This window comes from Aplysia californica, unplaced genomic scaffold, assembly GCF_000002075.1.
Source record: "Aplysia californica isolate F4 #8 unplaced genomic scaffold, AplCal3.0 scaffold00789, whole genome shotgun sequence".
Lineage (NCBI taxonomy): Eukaryota > Metazoa > Mollusca > Gastropoda > Aplysiida > Aplysiidae > Aplysia > Aplysia californica.
In genome coordinates this window covers 229,438-244,329 of record NW_004798059.1, presented here as the reverse complement: position 1 = coordinate 244,329, position 14,892 = coordinate 229,438, and the positions used below count along the sequence as shown (strand labels likewise).

The following is a 14,892-nucleotide window of genomic DNA, read 5'->3' as shown; positions in this document are numbered from 1 at the left end:
ACACACTGTTTTCCCTCCCCCACACATGCACTGACTCCAAATAATCATTCCGCCCTCTTATTCCAGCCTCCCTGGCCATCACGGACACACTAGTGCTGTATATCGGCCTTCTCAAGCTATGGATAGGAGAACTGACCGGCTACGAGATACAACAGTCGGCCAACTGGATCTGCAAACTCACTGCCCTCTTCGGCTATGTGACCAGTGACCTTTCTGTATGGCTCATCATCGCAGTCACTGTAGAGAGGTATGGAACTGTCTCTGCCTACCACAAAAATATCCCTTTTTAACTTTTACTTCTAGAGTCACGACGCACAATTCCATACTGTCTTTGCCTACCACAAAAAATTCCTCTTATTTCTACTTTTAAAGTCAAAACACAAAATTTCATCATAATGTGCATGGGCTTTTGGATTTTCTCGGCGGGTTTTTTTCCCCTCAAAAGTAAGGAAAAGGCTGGAAAACAAGTCCTTATTCAGCTTAACCCACCTGGGCACGCACACAGTTACAATCCCCCTCCCCAACTCCCACACGCCCCCCCCTACCTTGCACACACACACACAAACACACACACACACACACACACACACGCACACACAAAACGTGACGACACGAAACAGTCTTAAAACCTTTATTCTGTAATAAAGTAAAAATTTATAAGAAATTATAATTGTCACAAAATCAATTCTGTAATGTGTGATTATACACCACGATGTACTACAATGTATAATGATTGTGGTTTCTTTCAAGATACCTTCTCCGTCTTTTACTGTTTACAAACTTTGAAAAATGTATCATTATATTGTTTTTGAAACACCTGCTTTCAGATTTGCAGTATAAAAGCAGAAGCAATTTTGGACAGTAAGATCAAAGACAGGGCACTAATATCTAGGTGACATTGGGACACGAAGAGAAATAGGAGCAGAGAAAGTAGAAGTCGATTTATTTTAGTCCTATAGTTACGAATTTTGAAAAAAAAAATGAACTCGATAGCGTAAAAAGAAACAAAACATCATTTATGCTAAAAATGGGTGCAAATTTGTTACGGCCTTCGCACCTTGCAAAATGTAGGGTAATGCCGGAGGCGGGAACTCAGAATTTAGCGTTCGTATCCGACAGGGCAGAGCCAAATTAATGGGAGCAATCATGTGAAGTGTCCTTCCCAAGGACAGAACCTCGGACTGTCAGGGCTGAGGCTTGAACCTCCAAACCAGCAGTCTCATTATAACGAGTGTGGTAGCCTGACCGCTAGACTTCCGACTCCACTTATCTAGAGGCATAAACATGGTGGAAAGGGACTGTGACAGAAAAAAAGAGAGAAAGAGAGAAAGAGGAAGAGAGGGATCGGAAGGAGAGAAGGAGAGACATAGAGAGATAGAGGAAAAAGTGTAAGAGATAGTGACAGAGAGAGAGAGAGAGAGAGAGAGAGAGAGAGAGAGAGAGAGAGAGAGAGAGAGAGAGAGAGAGAGAGAGAGAGAGAGAAAGAGAGAGAGAGAGAGAGAAAGAGAGAGAGAGAGACAGAGACAGAGACAGAGACAGAGACAGACAGACAGACAGGAGCGACTTCGTCGGAAAAAGTGCAAAAAGAAAAAGGAACAAAAACAGAGCAAAGAAATCGGACAATATTTGTCCTTGATGTCCCGTCTGTGAAGGACAAAGAGGAATAAAGAACGTAGTAACTTTTTAAAAAATTAATAATAATATTATGCTTCCCTTGAGGTCACAATATTGACCAAGTTCTTTTGACTTTCATTCTCTTTTTAAAGCAGAACTGTCTAGAGGAAGTCCGTGGTCCTTTGTGAGCAGCAAATTATTTCTATCTATATCAGACAGTCCATAAAATTATGGCTTCCGTGTTTCTTTTTAAGGTCAATATTTTAACGTCTTGAAACTATGTCCTTATGGGGCCCTGATTTGCGCCGTAAAAAAAAAAACAGAAATAGATCTAGTCTTATTTTGTTTTTGATTTTTTGTAAGGGGTTTTTAGGGGGGGGGGGTTATTTTATTAACGCTTGTAGTGATATTGAAAGAGTTGTTTATTACGAAGACGGCAATACTTTATAAGGATTCATGGGTCAAGAAAGTAAAAAATATTTTAAAATCAGAACAATTTTCTTTCTTCAAGTACAGAAAAATTGGCACGTACACTGTTTCAAAACTTACAAGGACACAAAAGACGTCCTTGGGTTATTATACATTAATATTATTGTCTCAAGTACTTCGTTCATAATGCTAAGACGTTTTAATCTACAACTGATAAGCATTTTGCTGTTTGTTTTTCATAATAAGTATTAGTTTACGTTGTAATCAGCTTCACTCTTTAGACCTGTATAAAGAGAACTTTGAGAGCTAGAACGCAATCTTAGTATGCCCAGGCGTGTGTGTGTGTGTGTGTGTGTTTGTTTGTTTGTTTGTTTATGTGTGTGTATATGTGTGTTATAATGGGGTGGGGGGTCCCTTGGTTTGCTTTGGTGTCAATATCTGCAAGCCACGTAGAAAATATGTCAATACAGAAGTATTGTTATGCTTCACGAAAAAAACAAACAAACAAACAAAACAGGAAACAGCCAAATTAACTGGCAAATAGATGATGATGATCATGTCCCTTGGCACGCCAAGCTGTTACGTCTCATTATACGATGCCTTACAAGGGAACAGACTTGTGTGTTTTTATTTCTATTGTTGGTTGGGTTTTTTTAACATAGGATGAAGACTTAGTGGGCCTGTATTCACGAACGAAGATATGTTTTATCAAGTTCTGAGCTTATTTCGAATTATTGCTTTGTGTTTTTTACGTACCTGCGTCTTTACGTCATTTTTGTCCATCCTTTTTCGTTGTGGTAGTATAACGTGATTCCATCGATTCTTCATATTATTAGTGTATGTATGCTTAATGATTATACAATGTTTATATCCAGGTATATCGTGGTGTGTTTCCCATTCCGGGCCAACTCTATGTGCAACGTATCACGTGCCAAGAAGGTCATCCTCTTCTTGTTGTTCCTCATGTTGTCGCTCAACTTCCATTTTTTGTGGACTGTGGAAGTTGTTCAGGTAAAGAAAGTAAAATAAATCTAAGATTAGCTTAACGTGTAGGTAACTCTAAACCCTTTTGTTTTAAATGAATACCATTATTATGATAGCTTTGATTTTTACGCTTGTGTTTTCCCCTCCTCGTCTTTGTCTTTATCTCCTTTTCCTCGCATTAACCGACGTCTCTAGTGTAACGGATAGGCACTTTGCCTTCGCACACAGGAGACCTGAGTTTGATTCCAGAGAAGGAATACATTTTACCAAGTATCACTTTGTCTTTAGGCGCGAGTGTTGTATCCCTCTCAGCCGTGGTTGTTCTTTGCAGGCTTTGTCGAAGCCAGCCTCTTAAATGATATAAAATGTGAGGAAGAGAGTTGTAAAACCACGTTCGTTAAAAAAAATCATACATCTTCTATTCATTTATTTTAAAAGTTTTGTTAGCAGCAAGAGATAATAATAATAATGATAATAATAATAATAATAATAATAATAATAATAATAATAATAATAATAATAATAATAATAATAATAATAACAATAATGTGCATCTACAAATAAATCATTGATGGTCAAGGTAATAATGTGCATCAAGTAGGGTGGCAAATTATTCCCACGGAGCCAAAACATGAAAAGCTCTTCAGTTTGTAAGAGAGACAGCTTCGTGACATGACCGTTGGCCAGATTTGATTACCCCTGAACCCTTGGTAGACGTCGACAAATTAAGTTAACTCCTCCCAAGCGACCCCATTAACTCTTTCCAACGAAGATTAGAGAGTACCTCTTGAGCAGTAGGCCGTATTTCCGAGTGACTCTCGACTATTTGCTTGGGTGGGATTGTTTTAGGTTTTTGTGTGTGTTGATGTTGTTGTTTTTGGTGTTTCTTTTGTTTCTTTTGTTTATTTGTTTGTTTGTTTGTTTAAAAGGGGAAAGGATGGAAAGGGGTAGGGTTTAAATGGTTTTTGCCTAAATAGATTTAAAGGTTGTCAATCACAAGGCAACAATTCGAATTTTTGGAAGTAGACTACTGAAGAAACTGTTCAAGACCGGCACCCATTGTCGAGAAGAAAAGAGGTTTTCCTAGACAAGTAGACAGTATCGTTATAATATTTAAAAAACGCAAGGGGTGGGGATAAGTGATTTTGTCTTGGACAGGAGGTGAGCGCTAGAGCAGGTTCGACTGTATCAAATTTATCTTGAGATTTTTTAAATCCTCTATGATTGAGGTTCAGTTAGAATTTTTCTTAACAAACACGATTAATACAAAGAAATTTTCAAAGTCATGTTTGTTGTTAACTCATGCAATACTTTATTTTAAAGAATAACTACTCTTATAAGACATGTATTTCTTTATGCGTTGATATGTCTTCAAGCTTTGTAAAAGCATACAACGTCGATTATATGGGAAAATCTATTCTACTGGCCACCTGTATAAGACAATCACCTGCGAAAACAACAACACCCCATGTCTTCCCGTGCGTACTTTTTACAATAAAATGACACTGTGTGATGCGTTCACCTGTCTAAGACAACCACTTTTTTCCTTCCTCGTCAATGGGTGGCAGTCTCAGACAATTTCAACGGTGTATGCATTTGATGGATGTATGCATGCTTTGAGGTTTTAGAGTATGTCAGTAAATATGCAAGGTTTTTCCTACCATCTATTTTGTTTTAACCCCCCCCCCCCCCCCCCCCCCAAGAAAAAACTGGACTTCCCCAAAAAAAACAACCTCGTTTTAACTACTAAAGCCTGCCATGCTTTTAAAAGAGCATTAAATTTGAATCATGCTTAGACTTTTAATCACGGGTGGTTGGCGGGTGCTCTGATTTTATTTGCTCCTTCTTTCCTATCAAACATCTATCGACCTTACATCTACATCCTCTCCCCTACTTTTTTGTATTTGTTACTCTCTTGTAACACTTCTAATGTTCAGCACTTATACGACCTTTTTGTGTTGCAAGTGCCGAAAACTATTACAAAAACTAAACTAAAAGACTTCGAATGTATTTTATTTGGTTTTATTCCCCCTCACAGCACGGACCTCACTACATGTGCGAAGGTGTCCCGCCGTTTGAGAGCCTGGTGGCAGAGTTCTGGCCTTGGGTTGATGCCTTCGTCTACAGCTTTTTCCCCTTTGTCACCATCACGGCGCTCAACTTTCTCATCATCAGAGAGGTTGGTTTAGTCAGATACACCGTCTAATAATAATAATAATAATAATAATAATAATAATAATAATAATAATAATAATAATAATAATAAAGACAATAATAATAATAATGACAAGTTTTTAAAAATAATGATAATAATTGCATTTATATAGCGCATATCCATGCTCTGGAGCATGCTCTGTTCGCTTTACAAATATTATTACCCCAGCTGACCCTCTGAGAAAACTCAGAAACATTCTTGGCTTCTGCGGAAGCATACAGTGCCAGCTGCCAATTTCACGGGCACAAAAACAATCAAATTGGCAAGATCGTTCACTTTCTTTTGCCGGGTACCCCTTTCCACCTGGGTGAAGTGAGAAAAATTTGTGCAAAATGCCTTTCCCAAGGACACAACGTCAGGCCCTGAAGGGATTCGAACCCACGACCTCATGGTTGTGAGTCCGAGAGCCTAATCTCTAGGTCATCGATGAAACACTAATAAAATAACACAATTGATGTTATCTAAAAGTGTCTTTCAATTATTATTAATATGTGTGTTCTTTATAAATGTATGCTGTATTTTACAGAAGCCTCTAATAGTGGTAAAAACATGTATGCTACTTGTGATGTGGTCCGCGGTCTTAAACGCTAACTAAAATACCTACCTAACATTGTTAAAAGGGCATTACAAACGTTTGTGGTTACTGTGAAAAAGAACAAAGCAAATAAGCCACTCCATAGAACATAATATCATATTCATCTGTGCAAACAACTGCGACACATGTTTTCCCATGCTTATTTTTACATTAAAATGACTCTGTCTGATGCGTTTCCCTGTCAAAGACAACCGCTTGTCTCCACTTGCCTTTTGAATGACAACCGTAGGTCTATTCTAGACACCCACCCCTCTCTCTCTCTCTCACACACACACACACACACACATACACACACACACACACACACACACACACACACACACACACACACACACACACACACACACACCAACCTCCATATTTGTTGCACAAAAAAGGAAGAACATTTTTTAAAGCTAAAAGCTGACGTGTCTAACATTGAAGGGAACATACTACATTGGTCAAACTATAAATGTATACTTCCTCCAGGTAATGGGCGCCAGGTCAAACCGCATGCTCATGTCTGGAGCTGATGACAACTGCTCCTCGGTGACCAATGTGAATGCCACAAGCACTTCCGGTAGCGAGAACCGGCGCCATAACGCCAGCGAGGGGCCGCGACTGACCGTTATGCTGGTGACCGTGTCCTTCACCTTCCTCGTCCTCACGCTGCCCAATAACATCTCACTCATCGTGACCTACTTCTGGAACTCCAAACACGAGGCTGAGAAGGTAATCACTCACGGCTTAGAGACTGGTTGATTGTTCATTTTTGGGTAGGAAAATCGAAAAACAAAGGTGTTTTTCTTTCGGTGCGTCTCATTGTATCTGTGTCTGTCTCTTTCTCTCGTTCTCTCTCTCTCTCTCTCTCTCTCTCTCTCTCTCTCTCTCTCTCTCTCTCTCTCTCTCTCTCTCTCTCACTCTTTCTTTCCCCCCCCCTCTCTCTCTATCTATCTATCCCTCTATCTATCAATAAATACATATATATATATAATATATATATATATGTATTCATATCTTCCTATCTTGCTCTCTCTTGCTCTCCCCACTTCTCTCTTTCTCTATCTACATGCCTCTATCTCTCGTTCACCCCTCTCTTTCTGCCCTCGCCTCTGTCTGTCTTTTCCTTTCTATTTCTCTCACTACCTCTTCTATTTCTTTCTCCTGGCCTCGATCTCACTATTCTCTCTATGTAACATTTTTTTTAAACTGACGCACACCTTTTTTTTCATTTTACTTTCTTAGCTCGGTCTATTTGTCATTTCCTTTTCCCTGTCGATAGCAAATTTAACGAAGCGCAGATGTTAACGCACGATCATGCCCGACATAAACAAAGTAAAAATCTATAATCCATTAGGACGTATCACATAGTTATGCTCGCATAAACTACGCGCTCATTAAGAGTGTAAGCGCATGCACACACACACACACACACACACACACACACACACACACACACACACACACACACACACACAAACACACGCTTGCACTTATACCGAAAAGCACTAACTAAAATAAAACCCCACCTTCACTTCAAAATAATTTGTTTCCAATTTCGTAAGAAAGAAAAAACATTACTCCATTCGGTTCGCATTGATTGACCGGACAACACTATTTCAAGCTACCTTCCTTGACTCAATTAAGCCAACCTTGGGCAGAAGAAAAGGACTTTGTCTTATGATAAACAAGTTCTCTTTATAAAAAGATCTCACCCCACCCTCTCATCACCATTCAGTGCTATAAGTTTGCGTTGCTAACGATTCTGATGCAAGCCAGACAACCTTCCCTTGGGCTTAGAACGGACTCAAGAGACCTTTTTATAGAGTTTTTGGAGGGGTGGGGGGCGGTGGGGGAATTATATTTGGGCTTAGGCAGATTTCTCGCTCTCCTATTGAATGGTTTCTCTGGGCTGTATCAGTCTGGAACCATGAGCCAGTCACATTTGAGTCTTGGATAGCTAAAGGACCTGTATCAATTTTAACTATAACACCAATTTAGAAACTCAATAGGTATAAGAAACCACCCCCACAAACCAACAAGGTTAAAAGAAAATAAATAAAAACTTCTAATGTATAACGAGATCGTGAATCGCTTTAAAGTACAGCACGTGTTTGAAAGAAGATCTCAAATATCCTTCCTCCACCCCCACTCTTAACTTTTTCTTCGAAAACTCGAACAAAATCTGTAACCCCCGTATCCTCTCCAACACCTTTTTATCTCAAAACCAGAAAAAGATTCTCCCCCCCCCCCCCAACCCCACCCCAACCTTTTTCCTCTAATGCCGGACAAAATGTTCAAACATAGTAGGTTACTTGAGAAAGCAAATAATAGAAGAAACGTGTCGCTAATCACGGTGAATTTCGTTTCGCTGGTGTGGGTGAGTTGATATTTTGACTTCCGCCGACATAGACAGTAGACAGAGAAGCCCACTAATGAGCTGGTATGACGTCACAGGATGTTTCAATTACCACTGATGAGCCTACTGCTATCACTCCTACCGCCTGTCTTTCTGTCTGTCTGTTTGTCTGTCTGTCTGTTTGTTTGTCTGTCTGTTTGTCTGTCTGTCTGTCTATCTGTCTATCTGTCAATCTTTCTATTTGTCTGTCTGACTGTCGGTCTATCTGTACGTCTGTCTGTATGTCTATCTGTCCGTGTACGTGACTTTCAGCCTTTCCGCTAATATGTCTGTATTGTTGCCTATTCGTCTGTCCATTTGTTTCTCTCTGTCTACCTGTTGATCTCTTTTCCTGTCTGCCACTCCTTCTCTTTGCCCTCCTTTTCCAACTTCTCCTTCTCTTTCAACACCCTCTCTTTCTGCAACATCTATTACTATCGCTGTCCTCTTCCTCTTCCTCATCTTCCTCCTCAACATCGTTTCTCCATCTGTTTCTGCAATTTTAATTGAATTGATCTTCATTCTAAACGTTTCATCTCTCCACAGGAGGAGGGGTCCGACAACATCAACGCCTATCGGAGGATGGCCCAGTTCACACTGGTCAAAACCATCACAGAGCTGTTGATGTACACGAATCACTCCATCAACTTCTTCCTCTACTGCGCTACGGGCAACAAATTCCGCCAGCAAGTGCTCCAGCTTTTCCACTGCCTTCACAGACGAACGGGTCGTGACCAAACCATCCTAAGCGGCCTCCATTCGCTGCGCAGGACGTCACATTCAATGTTGGGCGGGCCTAACGAGCTCATGTTGTCCAAACGCTGCGCCCGCAGGAAAAGCAGTTGTGTCAGCAGCGAGCTCAATGTGGAGCAGGGGATCGAGGGTTACGAAGACAGCGGTTTTGGCGCCGACGGGACAAAGTCCGCCAGCCGAAGCAACAGCAACAGAAGCGTGACGGGGTGCGACGTTTCTGGGAGCACTTCTGTGAGCATCAGCAACGGTGGTTACCGTCAGGACAATAGCAACAACAAACGCTACACGATCAAAGCCTTTTCTAAGTCACCCTCTTCCGCCCACGAGCAGATATTATGTGGTTGTTCCAGGGGGTCCAAACGTTCCTCACCAAGGGCTTGCGAAGACGGGATGAACTGTGGTTCCAGTCATGAGCTTCAGGTGTTCAGTGATTCAAACAGAAACAAACGCTTCTATCGACGCCAGAATAGCGTCATTAGCAACGGTGGTGGATGCCGGGTACATTTCAGCAGCCGGAAGTACATGTTCAGATCGTCGCCAAGCGCCGGGAAATGTTTAGAACTTGCCAGTGAGGAGTGTAAAGATAACGAGTACGTTCTGTTGGAGCCTACGATTCGGTGGTGTGGAGTTACGTCTAAAAAGTGAGTTAGTGAGAGAGAGAGAGAGAGAGAGAGAGAGAGAGAGAGAGAGAGAGAGAGAGAGAGAGAGAGTTGTGAGTGTACGTGGCGGTTATAAAGTCTCTCCCTGATTTCAAATTATGTGTACTTAACAAATTCGATGCTCTAAAGACAACGTTGTTTGGTTTTTTGTCTCCTTTGTTTGCTTTGTATTTTTCTTGTTTTCATTTTGTTTTGTTTCTTTTCTCAACAAACATACTATTGATGTTTGGGTTTTTTCTTGTGTCTTCGTATTTGGATTTGAGGGCTCGAAAAGTTGAGGTTCCATAATAGTGCAGTTAGGAAATAAAAGCTGGTTAAATGAGAGGGGGTTTAACCTGGTATGTCCATAATTTAATGCAACGGGAAAAAGTTCATGATGCTGAAAGAATTTGGGTGATTTTAAGTGCAGCTTGCTATTTATTTGTCTGTCTTAAACGTTGCAGTCGACTGAATGTTATGTCTCGGGGGAACGAAAATAGTAATCCTGTTATTTCGAACCACTTATCACGTCTGTGATCACAGCTTTGTAGAATGTTTTTAAAGACATCCACAGGGTCATCAAGGTCTATTGTTATTGAAGACGCGGTTTCTTTAAATAATCGGTTCAGCTTTAAAATCGATGTTTCAAATTATGACTGGTGACGTCAATAACGTTCTTGACTGGCAGATTAAGAACGCTAAAAATGTCGAAAAAAATAGAATTTAATCACAAATTCAACTAAATGTGTGTTCGGTAACCTTTTAATACACATTTTCAGAAAAGAATAAAAGAATCAGATAACAATGGTAGAGAATCCAGAATGCAAATTGGTTTTTGGCAGCCGGCAAATATGATATATGAGCTAGTGGCAAAGGTATACGTCTAATACGCTGATACCTTGTATATTTCTGGGGGAATTTCAAGGTTTAAATGGAAGGAACTACATGACAATTTACGTTTCATAACAATGGACATGCTGGTGGCACGATGCAAAACACTACTGCTAATGTACAGGACATTCAGCTATAAGGGCCTTGACAGACGAGCTGTAAAAATCGCGCATTCCTACAATAGTTGAGTGTTTTCTCGCTTCTCATTCAACACGACAATATTCCCAGTGCAACCATGTCTTCTTATAACGGAACAGAGCGTTTGATTTTGAAAATAAGGAGCAGAAACATTATTTGGGACAACACAAGTGAGGAATATAATTTTTTTAATGATGTTTGGATAGATGTATAACTAGCACTCAGACCAAAACACACTGACACAAGTGGAACATTGAAGAAGCAGATACGTAAGCAACTTTTCCTTTTTATTTGACTTCTGTCTTGACATCTTTTTTGAAGATATAAGATGTAAAACTGTCCTCTTTGTAATCTATGAGAAACAAAGAGATGAACCCAAAATCTTCTTTGTCGCTTTCTTTTTTTAAAGATTCTTCTCATCGACATGACCAAAGCCACCCTGACTCTCCGATCGTCTATGTTGAACTAAGCAGTAGCGTAAATGTCGCCCCTGTGGCTGCCACACAAAAGTAAGCAACACTTTCTGTGCAGACGTTTCTGCGTGATAATTGTAGCTCGACTGTTTATACCCTAAGGTAACAAAACAAACAAAAAATAAAAGATGTCTTTATAAAGTATGAGTTGTAGGTATACGAGTGCGTAAATCGATGTATTTACCATCATTAATTAGTACACGTATCTTTTCTTTGAAGAAAAACAGGGAAAGATTTTGATAATCACCTCGTGGTTTTGGACTAGAAGTGTGCATGTTTCCAAGTGGTGCAAAGACATTAGGCCGTCCATTGATTGAAGAAGATAGATTGTGTTCTGGGAATGCGGCAAAATGCTTAACAAAATTAATGATCATGTATTTATTTATTATGCTTGTTGTGTGTATAGATGGGGAATGTTTGTGTGTGTGTGTGTGTGTGTGTGTGTGTGTGTGTGTGTGTGTGTGTGTGTGTGTGTGTGTGTTTGTATAACTATATTTATATAATTTGTTTGTATGTATACATATTACGGTAAGTTTCACTGGGAAAAGGTCTTGTTATACTCGCTGTTTTTTCGCGAAGCCCCAATAATGACTATGAAAGTGATATGTTGTTCAGTTGATAATGATAATGAAGACGAGATCGACCGCACAGGAGGTTTTTTAAAATATTTTTTATTAAATCAAAAGGTGAAACGATACCTAAAATCGTTTTATATATCAGAATAATGTATGTCCATTTTGTATTCTATTTCATTGTTTGAAAAATAAAGTGAAGTTGACGTGCATGTTGTGGGGAAATGTGGAGGTTGCTGTTTATGAACGTGTATTGGTTAGAATAAAGGTGGACAGTACTTACAGGAAAATACTATAGGAAGCTGCTTACATGATCTTTTACTGCACTTCCTTAGCTCTGTGTTTACCGCACGCCAGTTGAGTTGGCTCATGGCATCACTCGATCGTTTACAATCTATACAAAATCTACTAAATCTCAGTAAGTGCAACCTTTTACTCATTAGATTTTAATTATATTACATGCTGCTTGGATCATTCATTTCTGCATAATTAGGTATTTTAAAATGTAAATAGATTAGACAGAAACGATGTTGCAGCGAGGTTTGTGACGGTGAGACTACGTGCAAGTGAGGTATAGCTCTCCGCAAGAATAGATCTGCGTTGTTACTCACTATCATTCCATTGCCTGTGTAAGAATATTGGCAATGAAACATTTCTTGCTGTTACTGCAGTTCCCGTTCCTGTTGAAATTGCGTTTCAAGTTATTGCTTTTATCATAATTGTTGTTATCTTGTTGTGCTGCTGTTGCTGTTGCTGTTGTTGTTGTTTTTATGATGATGATGACGACGACGGCTACGACGATAGTGGAGTTGGTGATGACTAGATCGACAACCCTAAAGTTTTTTTATGAAGCCTTTGTTGTATTATTCTGTTTTATTTCTTTTTCCTATGGCAAGGTCGCTGCCTTATCAATGCTCAAACATGGTCGATTCAGCGTGTACTATTAGACTGGGTAATAGTAAATTTAACGCTCCCTCCCCCTCATCCCCTCCCCTAACTTGACCCAATAGTGGGCCCTTTTTGGGTCGCTCTCATAAATCCCTCCTTCGTCAGTGACCAAGGTAATTTCTCGCGACATTGGGCAACATGTGTTTTTTTCGAACTATGCATATATTATTATTTTGCTAAGCCTAATTGCACAGTCATTTCTCCTCTGCGGTTAAGAAAATAATATTGAATCTGAGGGTTTCATGGAGGGAATGCCTCCCTTTTCTTCCCCATAAGTTGATGATTTGGAATTAGGTTTTTAATTTTCTTGAAAATAATTACTTTGCAAAAGTAGTTCTAGTTGCCATAATGTGTTACCTGTAACCCCCCAAAAAATGTTCAGCAGTGTATCTGGGTGCGGGAGTAAAAGTAAACATAATAATATTCTTATACCTGCTGCCTTTGTTCCAAGATACTTGTACAGGGGAGGAACAAAAGAAAAGTGGGACAAGGCTTGGCCTACATGCGCAGAGAGTGAATTTTCGTTGAGGGACGCTCTCTTTGTTTGTACCCTAAACTTAGCACTCACACGTGGAAAAGGATCTTTTCAATGCACAAAATGGCAAACTCTTTCTCTGTCAGAATCCGTCTCATTGGCCGTAGCAGAAGCCACAAATCATATGTATCTTTATTTCTTCTATTTCATTTTTCTGCAAGAAATTTCCTCAGCCGATATAATAAAAGTATTGTTCTTCGGTGGACAAGGGAACTGTCGTTATTGTTATTACTAAACCGGTCAGTAACTGTCTCTTATTTCCAAATAATGGTTCTTGTATTTGAAATATTTAACTGATTTCATGATTCAGCTTCACGCCCTATTACTAATTCCTTCTAGTCGTCTCCTCACTGAATAATATCTTTCTATCTGCCAGCCTCTCTACGTATCTACCTACTTACCTCGCTAGCTAACGTTTTACCTACTACCAACCTACCAACCTACCTACCTACCTTCTTACATATCTACCTCCCTATCTATCTATCTATCTATCTATCTATCTATCTATCTATCTATCTATCTATCTATCTATCAATCTATCTATCTATCTATCTATCTGTCTATCTGTCTGTCTGTCTATCCACCATGTTTAGTCTGTTTTATTTTTTCTGTTTCTTTGTCAGTTTGGTGCGTAATTTTCCCTCTCTTAAGAACTCCAGTTTCCTTATACAACATGGGCAACAGTTACAGAACAAAAATGACTATGAAACCTAGTGCAAGTGCTGCCAATTGATCCGTTTTAGACAAAGGAGATACTCTATTTAATTATTTGTACTAATCAAGGTTTAGCTAATAAACTTTGATTTAGCAACTCTACTAATCAAACGTATGACCTTTTGTATGTTTGCTCAATGATTTTACCATATTTCTCTACTTATCGTTTATGAACGTTTTCATCTAAATTATTACAGCGTTCAGTTTTTTCTCTTTGTCGTTGCTGTCATATTTATTAATGTCTTCTTCTTATGGCAGAATGCATTATTTCATTCGAGTACGACAAAATACCATAGTGTTTACTTCATTCTGGCTGGTTACAATAGAGTGTATTACTTCATTCTCATTTCATAAAACTCCCCAAGGTGGTTATCTCTACTCAGCAGAAAACTTATACCACCCTATGCACCATACCCCCCCCCCCCCTCTGTAAGATGTTTGGGTCTTGTAAAGTCAAAATGCATTTGTTAGTAGTCTTTCTTTATTTCTATTTTACAATATTTTTTTTTTGGTCTGCAAGATCATTGATACGATTGGTGCCTGCTGTCTTGTTCGCTCTTAACTTCACTTGGCGATTCTTTTTGCTACCACTTTTTTTTAAAGGACTTTAGACAGATATTACGAATACATCCCAAGCCCTCCTCGAGTTAATGCACGTGATAGAGAGAAATGACGAAACATTCTAAAATGCTATCGATATAAAATGTTTGTGCATACATGTAACATTGGATACGTTCTCTGTTTGCTCTATCTAATTTAAATCTGTTTTGTTTTACTAAACTGTGTTAAAACACCCCCCCCCCCCTACCCCGACCCTATTTCCCCGCATTTACAAAGAGCTTATTGGCAATAACTTGATAAGGTATTGTCAGAATGATTCCCTTTTAATGATATAGAAACATAAAGAAATCTCAAGAGGCTATGAAAAGCAGAAGTTTAACGATAGTATAAGCCATGCTGGTGTGAAGAACACTTCATGTAGAACACACGGGCAAGGACGACTTTGCGACAGACGG

General features: G+C 39.4%; 1 protein-coding gene across 1 annotated transcript in view; it reads left to right on the top strand.

Moving 5' to 3' along the window:
- The window catches only part of LOC101859894 (FMRFamide receptor), a 17,755-nt gene extending 6,537 nt beyond the window's left edge, over nucleotides 1-11,218 (top strand). The window contains exons 3-7 of the mRNA XM_005109557.3: nucleotides 67-247; nucleotides 2,919-3,054; nucleotides 5,066-5,206; nucleotides 6,306-6,548; nucleotides 8,761-11,218. Coding sequence (XP_005109614.3) covers nucleotides 67-247; nucleotides 2,919-3,054; nucleotides 5,066-5,206; nucleotides 6,306-6,548; nucleotides 8,761-9,612 — 1,553 coding nt within the window. The 3' untranslated portion in view covers nucleotides 9,613-11,218. The remainder of the gene's footprint in view (nucleotides 1-66; nucleotides 248-2,918; nucleotides 3,055-5,065; nucleotides 5,207-6,305; nucleotides 6,549-8,760) is intronic.
- Nucleotides 11,219-14,892: the final 3,674 nt, after the last annotated feature.